Source organism: Equus caballus, chromosome 9 (genome assembly GCF_041296265.1).
Source record: "Equus caballus isolate H_3958 breed thoroughbred chromosome 9, TB-T2T, whole genome shotgun sequence".
NCBI classification, from domain to species: Eukaryota; Metazoa; Chordata; class Mammalia; order Perissodactyla; family Equidae; genus Equus; species Equus caballus.
The window spans coordinates 56,470,069-56,494,464 of NC_091692.1; the positions used below are offsets into that span (position 1 = coordinate 56,470,069).

The following is a 24,396-nucleotide window of genomic DNA, read 5'->3' on the forward strand; positions in this document are numbered from 1 at the left end:
GTCTATTTCTGGATTCTCTAGTCTGTTCTTTTACACTGTCTTGCTTACTGTAGCTTTATAGCCTTAAAATTTTTCAGGAAGACTGAAAACAAGATAGCCAGGAGAAACAACCACCACACCATGGTAGTGTTCTAGAATAAACCCTTCCGCTTCTGCTTGGAACTTAGATCACAATGCAGAGCCCTAGATGGGAGTCTGGAAAATGTAAATTTTAGCTTTTCTACAGAAAAGAAGCCACTGAAGGTCACTGGGATGAGAGACTGTAAATGCCACAAAGATGATCCAATTTTTAGAAAGAATTATACACATAGATGAATGGAAAAAAGACTGGAAGGATATATGAGCTTTCCTCTTTTTAAATTTTAATTTTTTTAAGTTTCAGTCTTATTGAGGTATAATTAACAAATAAAATTATAAGATATTTAAAGTGTACATCAGGGTGATTTGATATACATGTACATTGTGAAAGGTATTCTCCCCGTTAGTTAATTAACACATCCATCACCTCACACATTTATCTTTTTTGTGCATGTGAGAAAATACTCAAGTTCTATTCTCGACAAATTTCAACAATATAATACAGAGTTTTCAACTATAGTTACTATGCTATACATTAGATCCTCAGACCTTATTCATCTTATAGCTATTTACCAATCTCTATTTCCCCTGCCTTTCCTTGCTTTTTATGGTTCTGAGATGCACTGACATCAGTTACCATGGTTTAGTTAAATAATGCCAATCCGCCAATAATACAGATAAAATTTCAATTACCATGATATATTAACTGTAAGTAATTATATAAAGTACACACTTCACTGCCAGCTCTTTAGTCCACAAGCCACTATGTAAATAACAGATAATATCACGATCAGTGACCAATCATGTCAGTTCCTTCAAAGTCTGTCTGTGATTGGTCACTGCACATCTGTTATTCAGTTCACACACAGACAGCAAAGCATGTAGTGATGTTGACTCCTTGTTTCCCAGTGATAAACCCATGTGACATTTTACAGAAACGGTAGTTGGAAGAGAGACTTGGTCAAAAAAGATACAACTATAGCAAAGAAAAAAAGCAATAATGTTTGAACGAAATTTGAACCAAATGTAAACAAAGTTAAAAAATAAATACCTGACCATGGGAATGGCAACACTGCCACTGTTAGAGACTCTAGATATGCAGTCAAAGGAACTTCGTGAAAGTATTGATATAAATGAGGAAAGTTTGCAACAAAAAAGATGAAAATGTCCCACAGGAGGTCACACCCTATAAAAATATTAACAGCATTTTTGCAGAAATTGACGAGCTGATTCTAAAATTTATACAAACATTAAAGGGAACTAGAAAATACAAAATCATTTGGGAAAAGAACAAAGTATGGTAGTTGTGATATGAAAGAAGGATGAATATAATTGGATGTGCTTGTAGCAAGATATACTTTGTTATTGTTTTAATAAGCAAGGGACTGTTAATGTATAGGTATTTATTTTCTTCTCCTATTAAGTCTGTGACTGTCATGTGTAGTTATATACTCTTTCTATTAATCAAGAAGAGTATGAGGAAATATAGAAATTCAACGATTCATTTTAAAATGCACATTTCTCACATTTTAACAACTCTAAAAGTGGGATGCGTCTTATAATAGATGATGTCATAGATTTGGTGATATAGAATAGTCCCAGAAAACAGCAGAAACAGGAACCACTGATCAGCACATGTGATCACACATGAAAAGCAGTGTTCCAAGATCGTAGGTCAGCCAATGTCCTCAAGAGGGCGCTAAGTGCAATGAATTGAGTCCATCTCCCAAGAGAGGAAATCTGTACAAACCATAGTAAGATATTATTGCAGCACAAACAAATTTGCAGTAATTCAAGAGTCAGAACAATGTACCCAGGATGGTGAATGATCAAAGTTTGTTGTAAACTGTTCATTCCAAGAAAAGATATGTTTGCATAAGGAAAGAGAGGAGAGAAGAGGGAAGGCGGGGGGAGAGGAAGAAAGAAAGAAAAAAAAAGTGTTGTGTACATACATATATAAATACACATCCTATGAGAAAGGCATGAGCTTAAAAATCTTATAACAAACAAAGGTCAAGCATACAAATGAGCCCAGACAGATGATTGCAGCTTCCATTTGAATCACCTAAGGAAAGGCAACTAGTCTGGGGTCCCATCCCCAAACTTTTGACCTCAGGGGGTCAGAGATGATCCTCTTTCTTTTCCTTCTCTGTGCTCAGATTTCTGTTACCCCAAGGAGGCATGGAAATAAGTATTTCTATAACCTCAGCAAGGCAGCAACACAGATATAGTAACTCTAGGAAGATATTTGAACAAATAAATATTTTTAAAAATGAAGAAATTATTAGACCAATGGTATTAATATTTTAGAATAGATTTAAATATAAGGAATAATACATTTTGTTATTGTTTTATGTTTCCAACTCTTTCTAAAGCATTTGAATCAGTCATACTAAATTTGTTAATTGTAGTTCATATTGTTTAAGATATTAAATTGTAATGAATATTTAAGAAAACTTGGTTTTCAAAAATGTTTACTAGAGGGGCTGGCCTGGTGGCGCAGTGATTAAGTGCGCATGTTCCGCTTCTCAGCGGCCCAGGGTTTCCTGGTTCGGATCCCGGGTATGGACACGGCACCACTTGGCAAAAAGCCGTGCTGTGGTAGGCATCCCACATATAAGGTAGAGGAAGATGGGCATGGATGTTAGCTCAGGGCCAGTCTTCCTCAGCAAAAAGAGGAGGATTGGCAGCAGATGTTAGCTCAGGGCTAATCTTCCTCAAAAACAAAAGTTTACTAGATATACAGATTTAATTACTTCAGCAATAAACAAACTACAAATAGTAAATGCTCCTCTCCAAGCACAAGAAATCCTTGGATGGTATAGCATCTTACTCACAAATACATGGAGGGCATTAGTACTGTACATAGCACCTTGGACCAAAAGATACTACAGAAGCAGCCTGTATGTGACATGCATTGGAATATGAAGCCACCTTAAATCCTTGTAGGAACAAGGTGGAGGGATGAATGAATGAACATTGGAAATTGTATGCATCAGTAGTCACACAAGATGAGTGAGTTTTTATAAATTGTAAAATCCCAGCCAGAATCATTTTTCTAAAAATCACAAATTCGCAAAGGAATGCAGCCTATAATCGTAAGTTAGCTCAATTCATTGTTGAGACTAATTGATTCCTGTCCTCACAAAAAAACTCATGATGGTGTTTGAACATTCTTCTTTCCTTTAGTTATAAAACGTTTCTCTGAGAAGATGCTGGTCCTAATATCTTCGTGGCTACTGTCCACGCTATGGTCCTGACAGCAGTGGCATTATATGAAATTGCAGGAGGAAATGAAGAGAGGAATTTTGATCTAGAGAGTCAGAAAGGCAGGGAAAAGGGCTTAAGAATGAGGGCAGAAGACAGTCATACCCATCATTTTTTTTTGAGCCTGATAATAACTCTATAAAAGTCATGGTTGTCCTCATTTTAGAAATGACAAAACAGGTTCAGAGAAATTAAGTGATTTCCATAGCTATGCCAGAATTGAAACCAGAATTGAATTTCTGGCTTCTTTCTAATTTAATATTTTCTTCTCTGTACCATTCCATGTGGAAAACTCAGAATTTAGCTTGAGTCTAGACAAAGGCTCCCATGAGGAGCCTTGTTAGATATTTTTGGAATGGCCTCCCCCATGAAAATTTAATACCACAGACATACTGTATATCTGTCTATGAACTGAATGTCCATTGTGCTTTGTACATAAAAAGAGAATTTTGCACCCCTCCAAGAAAGAGTGTTCACCCCTTTGGAGCTGATCACCGCCTTTTGAGAATGCTTGGTTTAAAGAGCTGGGGTATCTCAGTCTTTTCCATTTTGTCAATTTAGGGGAGAAGGTGAACGCTGCCGGTTTATTAAGGAGACACAAGGACTCCCTGGGCGAGGCTGCTGGGTCATACTCCACACCCTAGGAAGCACAGTTTAAAATCACTTAATTTCTTTTAAGAGGCAGATTATGAGACATAAATTATCCTCAGCCATGGATAACTTCACTGACCAGCAAGGAAATATATCTTTCTCCTTCTATGGTAAAATTGTGACTTCCAATGTGAATTTTTTCTTGGTCCAAAGTTAAGCATTCTAGTACTTTCTAGGACATTCTATGGGAATTTCATTGCCATAATGTTAACATCACCTAGTTAAGTTGATTGTATTAGCATTTTGAAACTGAAATCATATTGTGGCAATAAAATGAGCCGCCTTTAGTTGGAAAGCAGACTCGTGAAAGCAAAGGATGTCTTACCATCCTCAGAAAGGCCATGCCTTTTTGTTGGTTGGACACTTTGCCCAGGGGTGTATGATGAAATGCTGCATTGTACAATGAATGCCTTGTGGAAATGGATAATGGAAATATCACAGGCACAAAGCATCCTTGTGACTCTGTGATGTGTGTCCCACGGTGGGAACTAGCAACAATGAGGTATGCTAAACTTTTAGGGATGGTAAAGAACAGAGCCCATCATGAGCATGGAAAGAAAGGAATCTGAGGACTAGAAACTCTGGGCAGGCAACAGACCCGGTAACAGGCCTGAAACGGATACTAAAAAAAATTTTCAGGCAGTTAGCCACTCTCTCTTGTAGGAGCTAAACCTGGTTTCTTATCTCTGCTTCTTTTCAAATGGCTGCTCCATTCTCTTCTCTCAGTACACCCACTTCCTCTGCTTACCAATGACTGCTTCTAGCCCCTAGTCCTCATGATCTGCCAGGTCCAGTGCCCACCACAAGCTAGCATTAATCTCTGGGCCCCTTAGTTCATCTAATGAAGGCGTGTGGCAGAAGTCATACACTGCCAGTCAGTTAAGGGATGCCTGCCTTGGAGTCAGGTGACTATCCCTGGCTCTCTCAGGAGCCCTTGGGAGGCAGCAACACCTGAACTGTCAGAGTAGGGTACGGCAGGGCCTCACAAATGACCTGCTTCTACCCTCAGCACAGATGAAATCACCAAAACAGCAAGTGATTTATTCCTAGTTAGAGCCAAGAGCTGGGTTCCCTACATGTCTGCAAAAGGGATGTGGCTCTTGGTGACAGGTAGTACTGTTGGGTAGGCATCATTCCAGCAGCCAGGTTTCACTAGAGACCTGTGACAGTCTGGTGACTCCTAATCTCAAGTCCTTGTGTTTTTCTCTCATAATATAGATTGCACACATGTTTTACAGCTAAATGGCAAACATTTGCCTCTGAACAGTAAGAATTTGGAGTTTGCCATGGCTGTGGGCAGACAAGGGCATGACAGCTGTTGCAACTTCTCAGCCTGCCACACCAGGTCCTCTCACAGCCCTCTTTGCTGGGTGGATTTGCGGAGAAAGCGTGAGTGCAGGTGAGCAGAGCATCCTTCTTTCCTGCCTCGCTGCTAACCTTACCTGCAGACAGAGGTGCTATGGCTCGCAAAGAAGTATATGAAGGCACTGTGTCAGTTCTGGTTTTGCTGAAATGACAAACTGAATTACTTTTCTTTTACAGAGGTCCTTTATGGATTTTGTTGTTTATTGGGTACAGTGAACTTCAAGCTCATTAAATGTGGCTGAGAGTTCCTTTCACGTAAGTTCTAGAACAGCGCTTCTTGAACCACCTGTGGTGAAGAACCAGTTTTTTGTTTTGTGTTCTAATTTGCAATCCACTATGGACTGATATGTGGTCCTGTCATTTAGGTCTACTTCGAAGCATACACTGCATGTTGAACTCGCCATCCAGGTTCTGTAGCACCCAAACACTTCTACACGAGCTCAATTAGCTGGGGCCACTGATCACGGGCTTGAAGGTCAGGACAATGTCAAATTGCTATAAGCATTTCCAAACTCATGCTTTCAATTCCAGAACTTAGCTCAACTCAGGCTGGTAACAAGCAATTTGTGGGCCGACACCAGGCTTCAGACCACACTTTAAATATCTCTGTTCTTTGATTTTGAGTGTATGTGGTCTGAAAGCAGGTTATTTAAAGCAATCACGTTATTTGCTGCCACATTCTCGTTTGTTCTAATTCTGAGATTGTGTGGATAAGACTTTGGAAACTCAGGTTGTGCCATAATACTGAATGAAGTCAACTGCTTGCTAAGAGCTGAGCTTCTGCCTTAGTTCCTTATGATTCTTTAACAGCATGAGGAAATAGAGAGTAAATGTGGCCTGTGGTGCCCTGGGTTGGTAATGTTAATATGATGATATTCTTCTAGCTACTGAGAAGGTCAGTAAAGTTCCGGGGTCCACTTCTAAAACTACACCTTGAATTTCTGTCCTATCTGTATGCCGAGGGATGTTTGTGCTTTAAAGCCTTTTGTGTAATAGTAGAGCACCTGGAAGTAAAAACAAAAAGAAAGGCTAAAATGAAAGTTCCCATGACTTCTCGTTCTCCAGATACTCAGCTGACAGAATGGAAGTGACAGACCACTAGTCAGTCAGAAGGGCTGTGCCCCTTCTCCCCATGAAACCTGGAAATGCAGAAATGGAGGTACCTGTCAGGCCCAGTCCCCAACCAGGTGTGCCACTGGAGAAAGTGTTATAAAGGAAGGCGGCGTGAGGTTGGCCAGGTGAAAGCAGAAAGACCTCGGGGACTCAGCTCTGGCTCCATCGTGGCAGTCAGCATGTGCCTGTTCTTTTTCTTAGGTAAATAAGGTGACTGCATTCAGTTATCCATTCAGCTAGGAATTACTTATGGGTAATACAAAGACAGATGTTTGCGACATGGACACTTGCTGGTTGTAAAACCTAGAACATAACAGTGAATTGCAAGTAACTTAGGAGCAGTTTAGTAATGCTGGGGGTCAGATAAAGGAGAGATGAAGTAAGGTTTGTAGTTCTGGTTTACAGGAATGCATTTGCATGCACATGAAATGTAGGTGCTAAATGTTCAATAAAACAATGTATTTAGTTAGCAAATTTTGGGGGGTACAGGGACTTAATAAATTAATAAATCCTGCTCCTCCCCAGACCACCCCCAAGAGCTTAGATTCTAGCAGGGAAGTTAGATTCTGTTAAGTAAGTAATTGCAAGGAGGTGAGATGAGTGCAAGGATGGGGATGCACGGTACCACGGCAGCATATAACGGGGCGCCTACCTGGTCAAGGAGTCAGAGAGAGTAAATACAGGTATAGGGAAGTAAAGTTTGATAGCTATAGGACTCACTCATTCTCTCTCGAAAGATCTGTTTTTGGAAGTCCCTATGAAAACATGATTCATTTGGGTGTACCAGGATAACTTATATAAGGAACAGATTGCTTTCACTCATAAGCCCCACGTCGTATTCCTTCTTCCACACTGGCAGTATCAGGAATCTCACACTTCTGGTAGATATGGATGCGACCTGCAAAATGCCACAAGATGGCAGTGTAATTATTAGCATAGTTCCCTACTCTCCAAAATACTTGAATGAAGTTTTAAATTATCTGTTCATAATTGAATTGTATTGCATTTGCTTTTAAAAAAAACCTCAAATAAATCAACTGAATTCAAATGTGCTCTTATTTATGTGATTCTCAGAGGCTCTTTATGAAATAAATCTTTAGCTTTAGAGTGCATAATAGCAATAATATCTCCATGCATTTTTTTTATTGTGACTCTAGTTTCCTATACGGTATAGTGAGTGGAGGATGCCCAGATTTCAGAAGGGAAGGGTTTATAATCTACCTGAAGAACAAGAATGCTGGGAGGATGTAAGGGAAAATATTTTAAACTATCATGAAGAAGGAAGAGAATGACTAGGCACTGCTGTTTATTATCAACATAAAACCGAAACTTCTACTTGAATAATTGGTGAACCTTGAAAGGTGCTCTGTAATTACATAATTATCATTGTAAAAATGTTTGCTTGAATTTCACTTATTCTTATTATATTACTAAATCTGGTACCATCTCATTTGTGAATTTTTCCTTGACCTAAAGTTAAGTACTCTAGTTCCTTTCAGGCCCTGTGACATCTTTCAGACCATTTGATTAATTAATAAGTAACTACAACCTTCCCTTCCCATCTTCCTTTTCCTTCTCATCTTCCTTCTCCAGGTGGAGATGTCAGCATCCAGCATCCAAGCAACTGGGGGCAAAGTGGGGCGTTGTTGCACAGGGGATATGCCTGGCGTTAGGGTTTGCCCAGAATGGGGAACTGGGGATGGGGGTTGGGTTGATGGGATGTAGGACTTTCACTCTCGAAACTGGGACAGTCCTGCCCAAACCAAGATGAGTTGCTCACCCTACTGGTGTCCAAGAAAGCAGGTGGTCCAGGGAGGGGTTGCAGAGAGAGGAGGGTGGAGGAAGTATAGTAAAATATTAACAACAGAGACATCTGGGTGAAGGGGATGTAAGAGTTTTTTATACTATTCTTGCAACTTTTCTGTGGACTTACTACTATTTAAAAAACGAAAAACCGACAGCAGGATATCTCCTTGATGAAGTAGAATAGTAAGTTTAGGCTCTGGGATCAGATAAAATAGGGACTCAAATCCCTATTCTACTGCTTACTAGGTGTGTGATCCTGCGCAAGTCACTTAACTCCTCTGAGACTCAGTTTCCTCATCTACGAAAGGGGCACAGTACTGTTAATAGTACCTACCTACTGTAGGGTTGTTATGACGCTTAAATGAGATGGTGTGTAAAATATTCGGCACAGTTCCTGGTTCATAAATGATAAATAAGTATTATATTAGCTATTAATTTTAATGCAGAAACGGGTTATATTCCCTTCTGCCAAATTTAGGAGCAGCAAATGATTCTACATTGGTAGAACTGTCCAAGCGTAAAGGAGCACGTGAGTTAAACAGATGTTAAGACAGAAAGCAGAAACAGCCCGTGAAGAGGGACCACGCTTTCAGAAACTTAGAACAATTGCTTAGCCCCTTTTTTAAAAAAACTATTTAGAATAGGCACTATCATCATTAGCGCCTGTAAGTTGCAATGAAGGAATTTGTGCTTAAGTATAATTCCTCTGGCATGTAATTTTATTTGGACAAGTAAGATTCTGATGTAAAATACCTCATCTTTGGAAACAAGCAGCTCACACAGATGACTGCAAACGCGCCATCAGGAGCAGCCCTACGGAAAGCGCGCCATTTTGGGTACTTGCAGCACATTGCATCTCTTTCTGTTTTTCAATGTGGTGAAGTACTTCCAAGAAAAGTTTTAGTTGGAACATTAAATCAATTTAAATACAATATATTGTCTAACTGTCATTTAGAGTTATCAAGTGGAAGGTGGTCCATTCTAATGAAGCCCAAATTAGGGCCCAAATCCTGGCTTCACCAGGATTGTTTGCTGGGAGACTTTGGGGAAGTTCCTTAACTTCTCTGATCCTCACTTTTTTCAGCTGTAAGATGCTGTCATAATACCTACTTTGTAAGATACTATCAGGATTAAATGAGAAAAGGAGAGTAAAGCACTTGTTATGAGTCATGAGATATAACAAACGCTCCATAATAGTTTGTTTCTGCAAGCCCATAACATTTTTCATTATGAAAATCTCATTTTCATTATTTCATTTCATTTTGAGGAGATATTATGGACTGTAAAAATATCAGTACATTTTACATTCTTAAGAATAATGTCTTTTGTATAAATTTTTTTATTTGAGAACTTAAAAACATTTAGAGAAGTACATAAAAATAATACAATAGACACCTGTTCTCACCATCCAGCCAGAATTGACAAATGTTAACATTTTGTCATATTCAGCTGAAATCCTTTATATAAAAATAAGTAAATAAATATTTATATATAATGTAACATATTATTAATAAGTTATAAATATTATATACAAATATTACAGACAAACTTGCAGTACCTGTGACCCCTCCCTCACTTCTCCACCCACGGCCCCCAGCGGGCTCCTGTCCTATCCCCTTCTGGAAAGATGTTGCTGTGCATACCTCAATAAAGTAGTTTCCCAGACTTTTTCATTTCAGGACCCCATTACATTCTTCAAAATTATTAAGTACCCCAAAGAGCCTTTGTTTTTGTGAGTTATAGCTCTCAATAGTTACCATATTAAGAATTGAAACCGAGGGGGCTGGCCCCACGGTGTAGTGTTAAGTCTGGCGTGCTCTGCTTTGGTGGGCTCGGATCCCAGGTGCGGACCACTTGTCAGCCACGCTGTGGCAGCATCCCACATACAAAATAGAGGAAGACTGGCACAGATGTGAGCTCAGGGTAAATCTTCCTCAACAACAACAAAAAGAATCAAAAAGGAGAAATTTTTAAAACATTCAGTTCATTTAAAAATAGGAATGACAAGCCAATTATATGTTAACATATAATTTTTACGCAATTCTTTCATTAAAAAATTTAATGAGAAGAATGACATTGTTTTACATTTTTGCAAATCTCTTTCATGTATGACTCATAGAAAGTGGAGTCTCATATCTATTTCTATATTCAAACTGTTACAATATGTTCTTTTGGTTGAAATACATGAAGACAAGCTTGCCTTACAGAGATATGTAGGGGAAAAGGGAGAATTCCTCCCCGCTTTTCCCTAAGGTTCTTACGTCTGGTCAAATAATTAAAAAGGCAGGTTAGCAGGAGAAAATCAAACAAAGTTTAATAACATGTATACATGGGAGAAACCCAAGAAAAACTGAGTAACTCGGCCATCTGGCCAAAGCTGTCAGCTTAAATATCTTCAGCTAAAGGCACGGTGGATGTTGGGGGTAGTGGTTTGGGATTTCGGAGGGAAGGAAGATAATTTTCATGGAGATGGAAATGCAAATGTTTGTTAAAGTTCCACTAGGCCAAAAATGGGTTTGTTGGTGTCTTTCTATCACACCTATTTTACATTATACTATATCTATCATATGGTATTAACTCCTTCCTGGAATAGGCCTTCTATATAAAATTCTTTTACGCAGCTTGGGGGAAAGTCAAATGTTCTTCCTGAGTCTTCTGAGCCTTTATTGTCTTCAGCTCACAATAATCCACATACCAGAGTGGCGCATCTTGGGGCAGCCTGCCCTGAACCCCATCAGTTATATTGTAGAAAACAGAGTATTTTAAGAGCCTTTTCAGATAATTGCGGATTTTCTTTCTTGATACTATACCAAAACCTGGGAAAGGGTGTTTTTTTAAAGGTTGGTTGCAATTTGAAATCTGCAATCATATCAATTAATTTTTCAAATTCTATTCTATTAAAATCCATTGGTCTGTCTTAAAATTCGATTGGATCTTTTACCTATACGTTACAAAAATGTTGATTGGTTTTCTGAGTGTTGACGCAAATAGTCAACAAAGAAAGGGTGCTATTTAATGAGCTGAGGACGAGCCCGGAAGTGCTATCTCCACCAGGGAAGAAAGCACTCTGGGGGAAACATGGTTTCCAGCATGGTTATATACTCTTTCAGAACAAACAACATACGTCAAGCGTGACAGGAATATAATTCTTTTTTCCAGAGTCACAAGATGTTTTGCTACAGTTTAGCACATACACAGCAGGTGAACTTGACCTTCATTTTCTGGGAAGAAAAGCTTGTCTTCAAAGTGGTACTGCTATCAGCATCGGAGAAAGGAAGACATTCATCGCTATCTTTAAAGAGTGCATTCTTTGCTTTGGGAAAATGTTTGAAGTAGATGTACAATGTACATTTGGTGGGCCATAAGTCAGGCTGCTCTGGGAAAAACAAGTTTTAGACCAAATTAGATTGAAACCAGAATGGCTTCCCTATATACCTCAATATGTGAAAAGTTCTCATTATTCTTATTATTTTCATCATGAGTTATGATGACTATCCAAAAGTTGACACATTTTATTATAGAATATCAAAAAAACTATTTACTAATATCACACCTATCTCATCGGCAAAGTCTTTAAACATTGGGAAACTGTCAAGTTCACAGTTTTCTAAAATTCTAATTTTTACTTGAAAACTCAAATTTGATCATTGACCACAAATACTGTCAGTTTTTCAGTAAGTGACAGGCTCACTTTGTTCATTTTCAAGAAAATATCTGCCAAGTACCCAAATCTGAATAACCATAATTAGTATGTCCTCATTCTTTCTAGTAAAAATTACGTTCATGAAAAAGCTGCTAGTTCAGTTCACAAATAAATATAAAGAAATTTAAATAAATCTAAAGAAAATGTGAAAGAGCTCTATATTACAAAAACTGCAAGTCATTGCTGAGAGATACTACAGAAGATTTAAATAAATGGAAAGATATGACATGTTTGTGGATTGGAAAACTCAATATTAAGATATCAATCTTTCCCAAATTTTTCTATACCTTCAGTGTATTTTTACTCAAAATCCCAGGAGGATTATTTTTGTCAATAAATAATCAGTTTAGAATAATTTTTTCAGCTTATTCTAAAAGTTGCACGGAAATGTAAAGGACCTAGAGTAGTCAAGAAAACGAAAAAGATGAACATCTTAAAGAAAATGAACAAAAGTGGAAGACATACTCCCAGACGCTGACTTACTGAAACTACATTAAAAACAGTGGGTATTGGTCCAAGGATTGACAAATAGCCAACGGAAACAGAGTAGAAAATCTAGATTAAAGAGCCATACATGAACATTCATCTAGTTTCTGACAAAGTTACCACTGCAATCTAGCGGGGGGGGGGGGGAGATAGTATTTCCAATAAATGATATAGAAACAAAATGAATCTTGACCTATATACAAAAAAAAATTGAGAATGGATTGTAGATCTACATATGAAAGGTAAAACAAAGTTTCTAGAAGAAAGCATAGGAAATGTTACTTTCATGACCTTGGGTAGGCAAAGATTTCTCAAAGGAAAAGGTTGATGAATTGGACTTTATTAAAATTGAGATTGTTACTGCCCAAGGTGGAGGTCGTCTGCCTGCCACAAGACACGCCAATAGTCAAGAGGCAAGATGGTAGGAGAGAAAGGGTTTTCTTACAGCTGGCTAGCAAGGGGGGAGATGGCCGACTAATGTTGAAAAGAACCATCTTAGAGAACAAAGACTACAGGCCAGTTATATAGAGGGCTGGTCTCCGGGTTGGGGAGGCATCTGGTCTTAGTTCCAGATAATCTGTTGTTTTACTGCTATGCATCAGACCGCAGCAATGCCCTATACCCAGATCTTTCAGTTGTCATTGAGGACGGCTATCAGCATAGACCCTGCCCAGGGGGGCATCACATTCTTAAGGAACTCAAAAGAACAAAGCTATCAGTTTAGCGCAGCTGGGAGGGGCCATAAAATCTACAGAGCATGTCTATCTCCTGGAGGGTGCATATCCAGCTGGGTTAATTAATCAGAGGCCATTCAAAGTTACAATATGATTTCTTTTCTACAATATGGCTTCCTTTATGTCAACCTTGTGCTGAGCTGGTATCAAGATGTATATATGTTCCTACATGCAGATCTAGTTTGTTCCTTTTGAGATGTTTGAATATAACACAATTTAGTTATTCACTCCCTTATTGCTGAATAGTTGTGATTTGCAGCTTTTGGCTAATGCAAACAATGCTGCAACACCCCCCCCCCCCTTAAAGTCTCCTTATATATGTTTCTTTAGATATAAATCTACAAGATATAAACCTGCAAGAGTTTCTCTAGATATAAACCTACATGTGGAATTGCTGCCTTTGGGAGTACAGGTATATACATTTTTCAGTTTTATCTAGATCCTGCCACATTGTTCTCTAAAGTAGCTGTTTTAGTTTATACGCCCACCAATTTGTCTGAAGGTTCCCATTTCCCTGTTTTCTTGGAAATGCTTGATATTTCAGCCAATGTGATGGATGACACATGCTGTTCAATTGTTTTAATTTGAATTTCATTGATCATTGCAGAGCTTGAATACTTTTTTCAATGTTTATCTGCAGTTCAGATATCTTCTTCTGTAGATGGCATTTTCCTGACCTCTGCCCAGTTTTCTATTGGGCTAGGTTTTCTGGTTGCTGTTATTAGAGGCATGTAGTGCACGGGTAAGATTTCAGGCTCTGAAGTCGTGTTGCCTAAGTTTATCCTTATCATCTGGTACTTAATAGCTGTGTGACTTTGGGAAAATTTTTAAACTCTTTCTATGGCTGTTTTATCATCTGACAATGAAGATAATAATGAAACCTACCTCATAGGGCTTGAATGAGATAATAAGCATGTTATAGACTGAATATTTACATCCCCTTCAAATTCATATGTTGAAACTGCCACCCAATGTGATGGAAGTAGTAGGTGGGGCCTTTAGGAAGCAATTAGGATTAGATGAGGTCATAAGAGTAGAGCCTTCAGGAATGGAATTAGTTCCCTTATAAGAATCTCAAGAGAATTTTCTCCCTTTTTGCTTGCCAAGTGAGGATACAATGAGAAGTTGGCAGTCTGCGACCCAGAAGAGGACTCTCACTAGAACTCAACTATGCTGGCACTCTGATCTTGGACTTCTAGCCTACAGAACTGTGAGAAATAAATTTCTGTTGTATGCATGCCACCCAATCTATGGTACTTTGTATAGCAGCCTGAACTAAGACAATGCATAAAGAGCTTAAATCAGTGCCCACAGTGAGTGTTTGCTAGTGCTATTAGCTATTATTTTTCTGTATACAGACTTAAGATTTTTTTACTTTAAGATGGTGTAAGAGTGGTATGCATTAAGTAGAAACGGTACTTTGAATTTTGAAGTTTGATCATTTCCCGAGTTAGCATTGTACATACAATACTCCCGTGATGCTGGGCAGTGGCATGGAGCCACTGTTCCCAGTCAGACATTCAATCACAACCGATACACTGACAACCATTCTGCACCCATACAACCATTCTGTTTTTCACTTCCAGTACAGTATTCAAAAACTTAGATAAGATATTCAACACTTCATTTTAAAATAGGCTTTGAGTTAGATGATTTTACCCAGCTTTAGGCTAAACTAAGCGTTCTGAGCAAGTTTAAGATACGCCAGGCTGAGCTATGATGTTCGGTAGGTTAGGTGTATTAAATGCATTTTTGACTTACATTATTTTCAACTTAACAATGGGTTTCTCAGGACGTAACCCTATCACAAGCCAAGGAAGATCTGTACTAATCATCTGTCCTAATATCTTTTTGTGAATAGCATACCTTACTTTTTTAAACGGCTTTATTGAGATATTGATATACATAATTTTCATTCTATAAAATTCACCCACTTTAAGTATATGATTCAATGGTTTTTTGCATATTTACGGAGTTGTGTAACCTCATTACAGCCTAATTTTAAAACAGTTCCATCACTCCCAAAAGAAACCCAAAACCCTTTAGCCGTCACCACCTCTCCACAGTCCCTGCCTGGCACACTATGTTCTTGCTGCTTCTGGACATTTCATATAAATGGAATCAATATGTGATTGTAGTTTCTGGCTTCTTTCACCAAGCATAATGTTTTTTTCCATTTTGTAGCATGGATCAGCACTGCAATCCTTTCTACTGATGAGTAGTATTGCATGGATCTAATAGGTTGAATTGTAGCCTCAAAAAGGTATGTCCACATCCTAATCCCTGGGACCTGTGAATGTGACCTTATTTGGAAAAAGGGTCTTTGCATATGTAATAAGTTAAGGATCTTGACATGAAGAGGTCATCTTGGATTATCTGTGGGAGGGCCCTAAATCAAGGGAAGCGGCCTTAGAAGAGATACTTAGGAAAGATCTGACAGAGAGAAGGCAATGAGAAGATGGAAGCAGAGATCTGGAGTAATGTGGCACAAGCCAAAGAATGCCAAGGAATGGCAACAGCCACCAGAAGTTGTAAGAGACAAGGACTGGATTCTCTCCTGGAGCCTCTGGAGGGAGTGTGGCCCTGCTGAAGCCTCTGCAACTATAGGAGAATAAATTTCTGTTGTTTTAAACCACCAAATTTGTGGTAATTTGTTACAGCAGCCATGTGAAACTAATACAATGGATATACTATATTTTGTTTTATCCATTTTCCAGTTAAACGACGCTTGGGTTGTTTCCACTTTTTGGCTTTTGCCAATAATGCAGCTATAAACATTCATGCACAAATCTTTTTTTTTTTTTTTTAAAGATTGGCACCTGGCTAACAACTGTTGCCAATCTTCCTTTTTTCTTTTTTTTTCAAAGATTGGCACCTGGGCTAACAACTGTTGCCAATCTTTTTTTTTTTCCTCTGCTTTTATCTCCCCAAACCCTCCCTGTACACAGTTGTATATCCTAGTTGCATGTCCTTCTAGTTGTGGGATGTGGGACGCCGCCTCAACGCAGCCTGACGAGCAAGCAGTGCCATGTCCGTGCCCAGGATCCGAACCCTGGGCCGCCGCAGCGGAGCACACGAACTTAACCACTCGGCCACAGAGCCGACCCCTCATGCACAAATCTCTGTGGAGACATGTTTTCATTTCTCTGGATAGACACCTAGAAGGGGACTGTTGAGTCATCTGGTAAGTCTATGTTTAACATTTTCAGAAACTACCATACTGTTTTTCCAATGTGGCCGCGCCATTTTACAGGTCTGCAGGTTCTAATTTCTCCACATCCTGACCAACACTTACTGTCTTTTTTATTATTATTATTATAGTCACTTTACTGGGTGTGAAGCAGCATCTCACGCAGTTTTGATTTGCCTTTTGTTTAATGACTAATGATGTTGAGTATCTGTTCATGTGACTATTGGCCATTTGTTTATCCTCTTTGAAGAACTGTATATTCTAATCCTTTATCCCTTTTTCAGTTGGGTTGTCATTATTTTGCTTAGTTCTAAGAGTTGTCTATATATTCTGGATGTGATTCCCGTATCAGGTTTGCAAATATTTTCTCCAAGTCTGTGGGTTCTCTTTTCACTTTCCTGATGGTATCTTTGGAAGTGTATTACTTTCTAAATGGAAATATAGTCCCTCCTTTGCTGTTTCAGAAAGGCTTTGACATACACAAGTTAAAGAAGCTTCTGTTTTTGAACATTCTAGGGACATCTTTCGAGAACACTCACACCAGGCTTGCCATACAGTGAGAGAGAGAAGTATGCTGCTGACAGGAGCCAAACACCTCAAACCTGGGAAAGCAAACTAGGCCACAGCTGGGATTCCAGACTTCACAGAATACATGCCTTGCATCAGAGCAAAGCAGGTGGTGATTTGCAAGGCCTTCTCATGGACGCATTCCAGGGGTTTACTGCTTAGAGGGACAAGGGCCCCTGGCTGGCAGCCTGAGTTCATGAGATTCCTCCAGTGTTGATGAAGACTTAACTATGACTGCCTCCAAGAGTAGGGCTCTAAGTTTGATAAACTTAAATACCTTTGTGAACTTTCAAGTACCCACTCTGAAGAGGGCAGTTCAACTTGTAGCACTTTTTTTGTTACTACCTTTAGCATTTTTATGGTGGGACATTTTTGAGTCTCAATAAAGTACCCATAGGCTTATTGAAACTGCATAATGTTGTCATTGTGTTAGATGGTAGTGGAATCGTGAACTCATCCTTAGTTTTAAAAAAACCCTCATTTTTATAGGTAACGCATATTTAAGTGTTAAAACGTAAAGTGCTGACTTCTTAAACCTTAATGACATACAGGATTATTACAGTCTTTTGAACATATTTATTTGTATGGGCCACAATGAATAGCTATGAATTTCATGTACTCTGATATTTCTTATTGACTTTGTGATTTCTCCTTCTTGTTACCAGTGGGCAGATTTTTTTAAATTCTTGTATTTGAGAACCATCTTGTCATAATATTACATTAGTAGCTAATGAAAGTGATTCTCTGTTACTCGTTAGCTGCCTTAACTAATGTAAGGAAGCTCCTCTAATTGGGGTTTACCTGAGCACATTTTGGATTGCTCTGGCTTTAACTCTGCCTTTGTTATTAAACCTCTATCTGAAGATTTGGGGAGGGAGACCTTCACAATCATCACATATTTCTTCTTTTCTTATTTCCTTCTTTCCATTTGTCTATTCTTTCCTTTTTCTTTCAGTGTAGGGAACTTGTATAGATGAGGTAAAGATACTATTAAAGGGAGAAGATTCATGGGCATAGGCAAAACGTCACGGCCAAAGTCATGCAGGAAGGTTGTGGTTCCCTAGAGAAAGAGCCCTTATTTCAGAGAAAATAGAAGCCATCAGAAGGGAACCCTAAACTACCCACCAGCTGAGCTAAAAACTCTCCTGAGTCCAGATGCATCCTTTCTTCCTTTCTTGCTATTCCAGTGGAAGACACATCCCTTCAATCAAGAGCCAGTCCTGCATCAGTGCATCTCTTACGCCTTCACAGATGGTCTCCTCACACTTCTGTGTCTTCAACTTTTCCCTCTCGACTGTATCTTTACCATCAATATCTAAACATGTTCAGATCTTTCTTATTAAACAAGAAAAATAAGAAAATGAAGAGAAAAAATCCCCCTTAATCCCACCTCCACTCTTTACATGCTCCAATCCATTCTTTATACAGGACAGAGTAATCTGTTAAAAGATCAAAATGATCGTCATTTCCCTCCTTCAAACCTTCCAATGACTTTGCAATATTCCGCAATAAGATTCCGAATCCTAACCATGATGTAGAAGCTCTGCAGAATTAACTCTTCTCCTTCTACTCCTCCTTGTCTTCTCTCTTCTCCCCCACTCATGGGGCTCCAGTGTACATGTCTCCTATCCATTTTTTTTCTTTTGAGGAAGATTAGCCCTGAGCTAACTGCTGCCAATCCCCCTCTTTTTGCTGAGGAAGACTGGCCCTGAGCTAACATCTGTGCCCATCTTCCTCCACTTTTTTTATATGTGGGACGCCTACCACAGCATGGTTTGCCAAGCAGTGCCATGTCCGCACCTGGGATCTGAACCGGCGAACCTCGGGCCGCCGAAGTGGAACGTACGCACTTAACCACTGCGCGACCAGGCCGGCCCCTCTCCTATCTGTTTTTCGAACTTGCTGAAACATTTTCACTCTACCCTTCCCTAACCTGTTCTCAATGTTGCAGCTTTAACAGACTTCAAAAAACAAGTCTAAAATCTCAACATGGCATATTGGCTTTAGAGAACGTAGCCAACCTCTGACCTCCCTTTCTTTCCCCACCACCATTCTACTCCTTTCTGTCCATAATCCGGTTGAATTAGAATTATTTTGATTCCTCTAACATGCCAGGTTTTATCCTACTTCAGGCCTCTATGTAAATGCTGTAAATTCTGCTTTGAATGCTTCCCCTCCAACACACTCTGACCTCAGCAGCTCCTCCTGCCCTCCTTACCTTAGGTGACTTCTACTCACTTTTCAGATTTCTGCTTAACATGTCCACACTCATCAATTCCATGCTCCTTCACTCCCCAAACCAGGTTGTCTCTTTGCTAAATGTAACGTCCTGTGCTTTCTCTTTGTAAGGACTTAGCAACTTTGGGGTTCAGATATAATGACTGGCTTTCTCATTACACTGTGAGCTCTGGGAGGACTGGGACCATGTCTGCTGTCTTATTTACCACTGGAGCCTTAGCTTCTAGCACACTGCCTAGCACAGAGTAGCCATTCTAAACATTTGTTGATTAATGTGTTCTTCTAATACCCAATATGTAAAAAAGATAAGCTATAGTTGAAATACGGGGTGGTCAGCCCAGAACCCAGTGCACACACACCCCTCCAGACACACACACACACACACACACACACACACACGACACACAGCTTTTTTTCCCTCTAAAAGGGCTCCAAAGAACCCCTCAGGCTCTAAAGAGCAGTGTTTGGGAATCATGTATTACACTGATAAATGAAGGCCTAAATCCATAAAACACCAATAGGGAGATTAAATAGTTATTTTCATGGAAGATTTGGCATGTTTTATTCACCAGTTAGGCATAGAAAGCTTAGAGGAGAAAGGATGGCTCCCATGTTTCTGACTCCAGTGACAGGGTGGATGACCTGTGTCTCCACCCTTTATCAGTAGAGGGAATAGCTAAGGGACAGGTTTACAATTCATGTTAAAAATGTCGGGTATACACCACCCTCAAGGTGTCAAAACAGAAATGTCCCATGGGCACTGTATGTACAATAGGTGTGCACAGGAGATAGAACTGCGGGAGCGCAGGGAGTGACCCTGGGATGGTTTTTACAGTGAGAGGAGGACTAAGAACAGGAGCCTAGGAAATACCAACATGAAGGAGAGAGAGAGAGGAAGCGCAGAGCCCAGAAAGAGGACTGTGCAGGAAGAGAACAACACATTCGATTTACTTGCACTTGTGGAGGGGCTATTTCCATTTATTTTTCCTAAAACTTTTCAAAGCCTTCCCTCTTCATTCTGGAGAAGATCATAAGCCATCAATCTTATCCTCTCCATCCAGTGTTGGAAGGAATCTGGGTACAGTGCAAAGATCACCAGAAGCCCTGGCTCAGCCTCTCGTTTGTTAGAGGACCTTGGGCAAATGATGACTCTGGAATCTTAGTTTCTTCATTGGTTAAAAGGTGTTCAATAAGGTTGTTTATAGGAGAAAACTAGAATCAGGTTTACGAAAATAATTTGCAAATCGAAAGACACCATATGATATGATATTAGTTAACATTTATAGATGTTTCTAGGTGTCAGGCTCGGTTTTAAAAGCTTATTTGTATCATCTCATTAACCTGTATTATCCCAAGCTCTGCCTTTAATTCTCTTATCAACCCTAAGGTTAGGCACTATTATTATTCCTACTTTACAAATGAGAAAACTAAGGTTCAGAGAGGTTAAGTAGCTTAATCGAGAGTTTACACTCTTCAATACAGAAGGTGTACACTATCTATGAATAGACTTTTTTCTATTTAAATCGTTTGTTAATTAAAAAACACAAGAACATTACAGAATGGAGGTGAATGGAAAATGGGGTCAACAATATCTCTAGCGAGGATATCAAGAGGCGCTAAATATGGAGAGGAAGTCCTGAGAAGCAGCAGAAAGGCTGTCAACCGTTGAGGAAGAAGAAGCGGGGCGGACACGTGGTGCCCAAGACAGTGGCGCGCTTCCACGGAGAGGACCCAGGTGTCAGGAAATCTCAGAAATGGAAATGGGGAAACAAAGCACCGAAGACAAACTTTTCTTTGGTCACGGTTTGAACCTGTAGTGTTGACTGTCTTTTACCAAAACATCGAGGCCCGTGGCAACCGTGGATGAGGCTGTTTCATCTCCTAGCTGGCAATCTCCCAGGAAGTGGAAAACCCACCTGCGACCCAGCTTCCCCGAGCCGTCTCTCATGGCAACCGGGAGGAGGTGTTGGTCCCGCCCTCTTTCTCTCCAACTCGAACAACGGTTGGCCCGGAGGCGTGACGGAGGCGCGGGGAGGCGTGTCCAGGAGCCCCGGCTCGGGCCGCGCCGCGCCGCCATTTTGGGTTGTGTGGGTTTCCGGGACGCCTGGAGCGCGGCTTCGCTCCCGGAGGTTCCGCCGATCGCAAGCTTGGGCCCGCGTCCGAGTGTCAGGTTGGAGCCAGGAGGCGTCCCTGGGGGTAGCGGCGGCGGGGGCAGGATGAGCGCGGAGGCGGCGGACCGGGAGGCGGCCACCTCCAGCCGGCCCTGTACCCCGCCGCAGACCTGCTGGTTCGAGTTCTTGCTGGAGGAGTCGCTGTTGGAGAAACATCTGCGCAAGCCGTGCCCGGGTAGGCGCGGCGCCTGCAGCCCGGGGAAGCGGGACACGGCCACCGGGGATGCCAGCTGGGCTTCTTCGACCCGGAGCCTTCTCAGCCAGCCACGAGGCTGCGGCCCAGGAGGCGCGCACCGGAGCCCAGCTCTGGCCCGGCCCTCTCGCTATGCATTAAGCATCTAGTGCGGGGGCATCGTCGTGGGGGGCGGGGGCAGGCAAAGAAAAGCTCAAAACAAAGGCCCTTTCTCCCCCCGCCCGCGTACTGTTTGCGGTGTTAGCAGCTGCGAGGTGGTCTTGTGATTACTTGGGTTGGGGAGGCTAGCTCGAATCTTCCTCTTTACACAACCCCGGGCTGTGATCAGTTTGGGCGTTTAGAGAGAAATCAGCTGTTCTGGTGCTGATCCTGATGCTGGTTAGTTATAGCTTAGATTCTTGTTTAACTGTTTTGTTCCTCAACGAGGGGATTTTACTAACTTTTAATTATATACTGCAAAGTTGGGCTGTAAGTTGAGAAAATCTTTGAAAGCAGGAAATGCTATACAATTGCAAGAGGGTTATTGTATAATGGTGATTAATATTCCAGTGCTATTAGGGAAGGAGGAAAAACTCCAGGCATTTCTGGAAAGAGATACTGGCTTGAAAAGGTAAGTTCTTTGAATAGCGTTTTGCTGATGAAGTTCGAATCTAGCTGTGGCTTGTTTGATCTAATAGACTGGCCATAACTGAAGGAGACTACCGTGCGAGGTGTTAGTATAGTCTTCTTGGGCCGTTTACCACCTGTATTACTTTTTTTGATTAGTTGCTTTTTTCCCCCTTTTGCTAAGGAAGATTCGTCCTGAGCTAACAACCGTTCTAGTCTTCCTCTATTTTTTAGTATGTGGGCCACCACCACAGCATGGCCACTAATAGGGATGTAGATCTGCACCGAGAACCCAACTGGCGGCAGGAGCCATTGATGCTGAGCTTAACCACTAGGCTGCAGACATTTGTTGAGTGCTCTTTGGGTGCCAGGCGCTGTGCTTAATGCTTCACATCTATCTCATTTAATTGTCTTCATAATGTTCCTGTGAGGTAGGTGGTGGCATCTTCTGTTGTGCATTGACAGAAACAGGTGCAGAGAGATAACTTGATGCAGATCCCACTAATGAAGTGTTAAAATAGTAATCCTAAAGACTGCGTTTCTTTTCTCTAATTGACATTGGTTATTTGCTCAACTGAGAATCTGCAACCGTTCTGTTCTTCCCTGTGAAGTGCTTTCTTCTGTAGGAATCTCTCATCCCTTCCTCCTTACTGCCCTTCCTGATCTTCCCCTTTAATCTCAAGCACACTTCTTGTAAATCATATTCCTTAGTCATTATAACTACACAGCTGTTTGCATTCCTTTTGTGGCCAAAAACCATTACAGTGAATCCTTTTGCATCTTCATAATTAAAACTTAAATCTAAGTATTTATTTTCTTTTAAATCCTAGATCCTGCGCCAGTTCAACTTATAGTTCAGTTTTTGGAACAAGCTTCCAAACCTTCAGTTAATGAACAAAACCAGGTTCAACCTCCACCTGATAACAAGAGAAATCGTATTTTAAAGCTACTTGCTCTTAAAGTTGCTGCCCATTTGAAGTGGGACTTAGACATATTAGAGAAAAGGTATGTGAGATATAAATGAAATTTATCTTGAAGTAGTGTTTAGATATTTATTTCTATATATACTTTTACGATATCTGCTTTTAAAATTATTTTTCTGTATATTCTTGGTAAAATGTGCAAATATTTTTCAAAAGGTGTAAGAAAATATTGGCATGTTAGACGAATTTAAATCGCCTTTTAAAGTATAAACGATGTTTTCAATAATGAAGCAGTTTATTTTTTTGATGTGATAACCAGAGAAAATTCACATCTAAACAGTTTTAAATATTTCAGTGTACTTTTACATATCTGAAGAAAATGAAAAAAGTAATGATGGATGGTACATAATATTATAGATGATTTGCTATTGAATAATTCAATTAATTTTACTGGTTGTAAATCAATCACTATCTCCCAAAACTAATAAAATATCTTATTAGAGTCATTGCTTATTTGTTTACTAAATTGTTTCAAGGCTATGCTCAGAAAATGATTTGTTTCATCTCCTTCCCCTCACTATTTAAAAAGAAATATCTTAGGGCTGGCCCAGGGGCCGAGTGGTTGGGTTCACGTGCTCCACTTCGGTGGCCCAGGGTTTCTCGGGTTTGGGTCCTGGGCATGGACGTGGCACCACTCGTCAAGCCATGCTGAGGTGGCGTCCCATGTAGCACAGCCAGAGGCACTCACAACCAGAATATACAACTATGTACTGGGGGGCTTTGGGGAGAAGAGGAAGGAAAAAAAAATTAAAAGGAAATACCTTACAGAAAATTTGGAACAATTTAGAAAATGGTAAGTAATAGAGGAGAGGAGAGAAGTTTTTTTTTTTTTCTTACAAAGTGAAAGAAATTACCTTTAACTTTTTATTGACATTATGATAGTTTACAACCTTGTGAAAATTCACTTGTACATTATTCTTTGTCACTCATGTTGTAGGTGCACCCCTTCACCCTTCACTTCACTGCCATCCCCTTTCCCCTGGTAGCCACTAATCTATTGTCTTTGTCTATATGTTTAACTTCCACATATGAGTGGAGTCATACAGAGATTGTCTTTCTCTCTCTGGCTTATTTCACTTAACATAATACCCTCAAGGTCCATCCATGTTGTGAATGGGACGATTTTATCCATTTTTATGACTGAGTAGTATTCCATTATATATCTATACACCGTATCTTCTTTATCCAGTCATCAGCTGATGGGCACTTAGGTTGCTTCCACATCTTGGCTATTGTAAATAATGC

General features: G+C 40.1%; 1 protein-coding gene across 3 annotated transcripts in view; it reads left to right on the forward strand.

Annotated features, from left to right (window-relative positions):
- Positions 1-20,901: 20,901 nt before the first annotated feature.
- The window catches only part of INTS8 (integrator complex subunit 8), a 66,361-nt gene continuing 62,866 nt past the window's right edge, over positions 20,902-24,396 (forward strand). The window contains exons 1-2 of one of the 3 annotated variants that reach the window (XM_023648705.2): positions 20,902-21,544; positions 22,999-23,173. In XM_023648705.2, coding sequence (XP_023504473.2) covers positions 21,145-21,544; positions 22,999-23,173 — 575 coding nt within the window. In that variant the 5' untranslated portion in view covers positions 20,902-21,144. Of the gene's footprint in view, positions 22,600-22,998; positions 23,174-24,396 lie in introns of all 3 variants that reach the window. The other 2 variants (XM_023648707.2, XM_070222352.1) reach the window with 2 other exon arrangements.